The sequence below is a fragment of the Cajanus cajan genome, chromosome 2, assembly GCF_000230855.2.
Source record: "Cajanus cajan strain Asha chromosome 2, NIPB_CcT2T_4, whole genome shotgun sequence".
In the NCBI taxonomy this organism is placed as follows: Eukaryota; Viridiplantae; Streptophyta; class Magnoliopsida; order Fabales; family Fabaceae; genus Cajanus; species Cajanus cajan.
Window position 1 is genome coordinate 4,562,881 of NC_138518.1, and position 4,136 is coordinate 4,567,016.

General features: G+C 30.5%; 1 protein-coding gene across 1 annotated transcript; it reads left to right on the forward strand.

Annotated features, from left to right (window-relative positions):
- The first annotated feature begins 1,983 nt into the window (after positions 1 to 1,983).
- On the forward strand, positions 1,984 to 3,776 carry LOC109817559 (AAA-ATPase ASD, mitochondrial). Its single transcript, XM_020382839.3, has one exon. It carries the CDS (start codon positions 2,031 to 2,033, stop codon positions 3,549 to 3,551), a length of 1,521 nt encoding a protein of 506 aa, XP_020238428.2. The 5' UTR covers positions 1,984 to 2,030; the 3' UTR covers positions 3,552 to 3,776.
- Positions 3,777 to 4,136: the final 360 nt, after the last annotated feature.

Here is a 4,136-nt window from a genome sequence, read left to right on the forward strand (position 1 = left end):
TTGTGAAAATATTTTTGTGAGAAAGTGAAATAAAAATATTTTTAAGAATTTATTTTTTTAATAATTACTAAAGATAAGAAATTAAGATTCATACTTTAAGATTCCTAATAATGTAAAAATATTTGACGTACCAAATGCTTTGTTAAATTTTTTTAATATTCACTATTAATCGCATGTATGGAGGTTTCGGTAATTCTTCTTTTACTTAGACAAAAAATCTCTTACCAAACTCTAATAAAATCTTTTCATGAACTCAAAGTCAATTTTTTTTTAACCACTACTATCATCATGTCCATAAATGTCTAGTTTCATGTCTTTGTTGACGATTCTCTAAACTCTAAATTCCTAATTAATTTCTAATGACACCTTTTGCACCTTCAATGACTCTCGACTCAACATGTGAATTGTTCTAAAAAAATATTCATTTTGCTCTCTTAAAATTTTAAAATATTGCCTTTTAGAAATTTATTTTCTCCATAAGGATGAGAGTAAAATAGAAAATTAAAAAGTAAAATAGAGCACTTTTAATATTTTTATGTTCGAGTCTAAGAATAAATAATAAAAAAGTTTAAATATAATTTTTTTTTTCCTAAAACGTAACTTAATCTTAAAATAATAAATATTTTAAATTAAAGAATTTTATATTTATAAAATTAATAGTGATTTAGATAGTAAGATAAATAATTTTAATAATAAAATTTAATAATATTTAAAAAAGAATTAAAAAAATATTATATAAATTTAGAAGATTAAAATGAAAGAAAAATAGAATAAACTTTTGGAAAATTAAACTTACTTTTTATATTTGATTTGTTTTATACGACGTGAGGACGGTCAACAAAGTCGTAATGAGGACGTGTAGTATACGTTTTTATAATATGACATCGAAAAAGGGCAGCATGTGACTATCGCATATGACAGAACGGGGAAGCTACCAATGCTGCATTCAAAGCCGTTTTGACATTTTCCACGTTTAAACTCTATACTTCTTTCCTAAGAAAACTCATGAATTCAACTCATGTAACGTTTTTTTCTAAGGTTAAATTCCACTTACATTTTTTTTTATTTTTATCTATTGATTTGTTTATTTTAAAATAAAAAATTAGAATTACATATGGATAAAAATAAAAATATCCAAAATATAATTCAGTCATATATATATATATATATATATATATATTCGTAAAAATATGAGTGTAAATTTAATTAAATCATACAAAACTAATTTATAAGATAAAATTATTAAACTTATACACATTATTATTATTATTATTTTACTAATTTTATCTCTAATATGTCTATATGGTGTGAAATTTGTAAAACTAAATATTATAGCATTTGATAATAGTTCATAGTGTGACCCAATAAATCTAATCACAATTGTTATATATAATAGGCTCTATTATCATCTTAAAAAAATAAGTCAATTTAATCTAATTTTACAAAATTGATTTATAAAATAAATATTATTTTCACTTATATGCATTATATTATAATCATCTTATTTATCTATATTAGACTTATGATAACAAAAAAATTATTATTTATAATAATATATAAAAAAATATTTTCTCTCCTAACTATTTTTATCTTAACTTTATTCATATGATTTTGCTTTAAATATTTTTATTTATTTATTTTTACTTTTTTAAAAGAAAATTTTCTCTAACTTTTATATAATTTCTAATCAATCAATATTCACAAGAATTTCATTTTCTCTATTTTTATTTTTATTTAAATAAAATACGTAGAAATATATATAGTTAAGATTTATTGAAATTAAATATTCGTATATCTTTTCGACACTCGACTGGCCTTATTTTAAATATTTGAAAATAATTTTATTTTTCATAATTAAATCTATCTTATTCAAATGAGATTGCTTTGCATCAAAGAATACAGTACACGTGTAAAAAATCAAATTTTCTTCTACTTTTTCTTTGAAGAACCTAACAAGAAAGAGTACAAACATAGTATCTAAACTTCTATAAAATAAGAGAAAAGCAAGAACACCATACAACATCCAAGAGATGATGGGGGAGCTATGGTCACAGATGGGGTCATTAATGGCCACAATAGTGTTCATGTACACAATTTTTGAGCGTTTCTTCCCCGCTCATCTTCGTGACCGTGTTCAAGCCTATGTTCAAAAATTCACCAACCACTTCAACCCCTATATCCAAATAACCTTCCCTGAGTTCTCAGGTGAAAGACTCAAGAGAAGTGAAGCATACACAGCCATCCAAACCTACCTCAGTGCAAACTCATCTCAAAGAGCCAAAAGGCTTAAAGCTGAAGTGGTGAAAGATAGCCAAACCCCACTAGTCCTCAGCATGGACGACAATGAAGAGATCACAGATGAGTTTGAAGGTGTCAAAGTGTGGTGGAGTGCAAACAAACTAAGCAGCAATCCACAAAGGTACAGCCCTTTTTCCTATTATGCTCCCTCAGATGAAAAAAGGTTCTACAAACTCACCTTCCACAAGAGATATAGAAGCCTCATCACCATGTCATACATAAAGCATGTGTTGGAAGAGGGGAAGGAGATTGAGATGAGAAATAGGCAATTGAAGCTTTACACCAACAATCCTAGTAGTGGTTGGTATGGTTACAAGCAGTCAAAGTGGAGCCACATAGTGTTTGAGCACCCTGCTACATTTAAAACACTAGCAATGGATCAGAATAAGAAGGAAGATATCTTGAAAGACCTTGTGAAATTTAAGAAGGGGAGGGACTATTATGCAAAGATAGGTAAGGCTTGGAAAAGGGGGTATCTTTTGTATGGTCCTCCAGGGACCGGAAAATCTACTATGATAGCTGCTATTGCCAATTTCATGAACTATGATGTGTATGATCTTGAATTGACTGCAGTTAAGGACAACACTGAGTTGAGAAAGTTGCTGATTGAGACTCCAAGTAAGGCAATTATTGTGATTGAGGATATTGATTGTTCACTTGATCTTACTGGTCAAAGGAAGAAGGGAAAGGAAGAGGGTGAGGATGAGGAACCGAAAGATCCTATGAGGAGAAATGAAGAGGAGAGTAACAAGAGTAGTAAGGTGACTCTATCAGGGTTGTTGAATTTCATTGATGGGATTTGGTCAGCTTGTGGAGGTGAGAGGATCATAATTTTCACAACAAATTATGTGGAGAAGCTTGATCCTGCTTTGATTAGGAGAGGGAGGATGGACATGCACATTGAGATGTCATATTGTGGCTATGAGGCTTTCAAGGTGTTGGCTAAGAACTACTTGGATGTTAAGTCTCATAGTTTGTTTCCCACTATTGAGGAGTTGTTGGGGGAGACCAATATGGCCCCTGCTGATGTTGCTGAGAATCTGATGCCAAAGTCTGTGGATGATGATGTGGAGACTTGCTTGCTGAAGTTGATTAAGGCACTTGAGGGGGCCAAGGAGGAAAAAGCAAGGAAAAAGGCAGAAGAAGAAGAAGCAAGGTTGAAGGAGGAGAAAGAGAAAGCAAAGTCTACTCAGAGGGTGGATGAGAACAAAGAGAAAATTGGGGAGGATGTGAAGGAAAATGGTTTTCATTGAGGGGCAATGGAAATGGTTTTGGGAATAACAATATGTTCTGGAGCTAGTTAGTTTACACGTTATATTGAGAGATTTAGCCCAGTTGATTGATTAGTGTGCGTGAATAATTGTAATCCCTTAATACTGAGTTCGATTCATATGGTAAAAAAAGAATCTGGTTAGAGTAGTTACTGCAATATACTACTTGGCTAAAAGAAAATTGATCTACCTTGATATGTTGTTCAATTTCTGTTTTGGTTGTCTTCTGGTTTTTCCAATCTTTCTTAGCGTAAAAGTTTGAATTGCTATCCTCATTTCGTTTCATTTCAGTTTTCCATCATGGTATATAGCATAACCATTGGTTCATGGTTGAACTATGTTTCAAAGGATTGGAAGCTAACACTTGAAAAAAAATGCAGTTCAAAGATGTTACTTTATGGAAAAATAGTGCTTATTCTGAATCTAAAGCATCCTAATTGAGTTAACACGCAATGATCATACTCTTCACCTCAGGAACAAGACATTGGTCTTCAAAACTATATCCAGTTCATTGTTCCAACCCTCAAATATAATACTCTCTTGCTGGCCTAAATTAAAAATGATTTT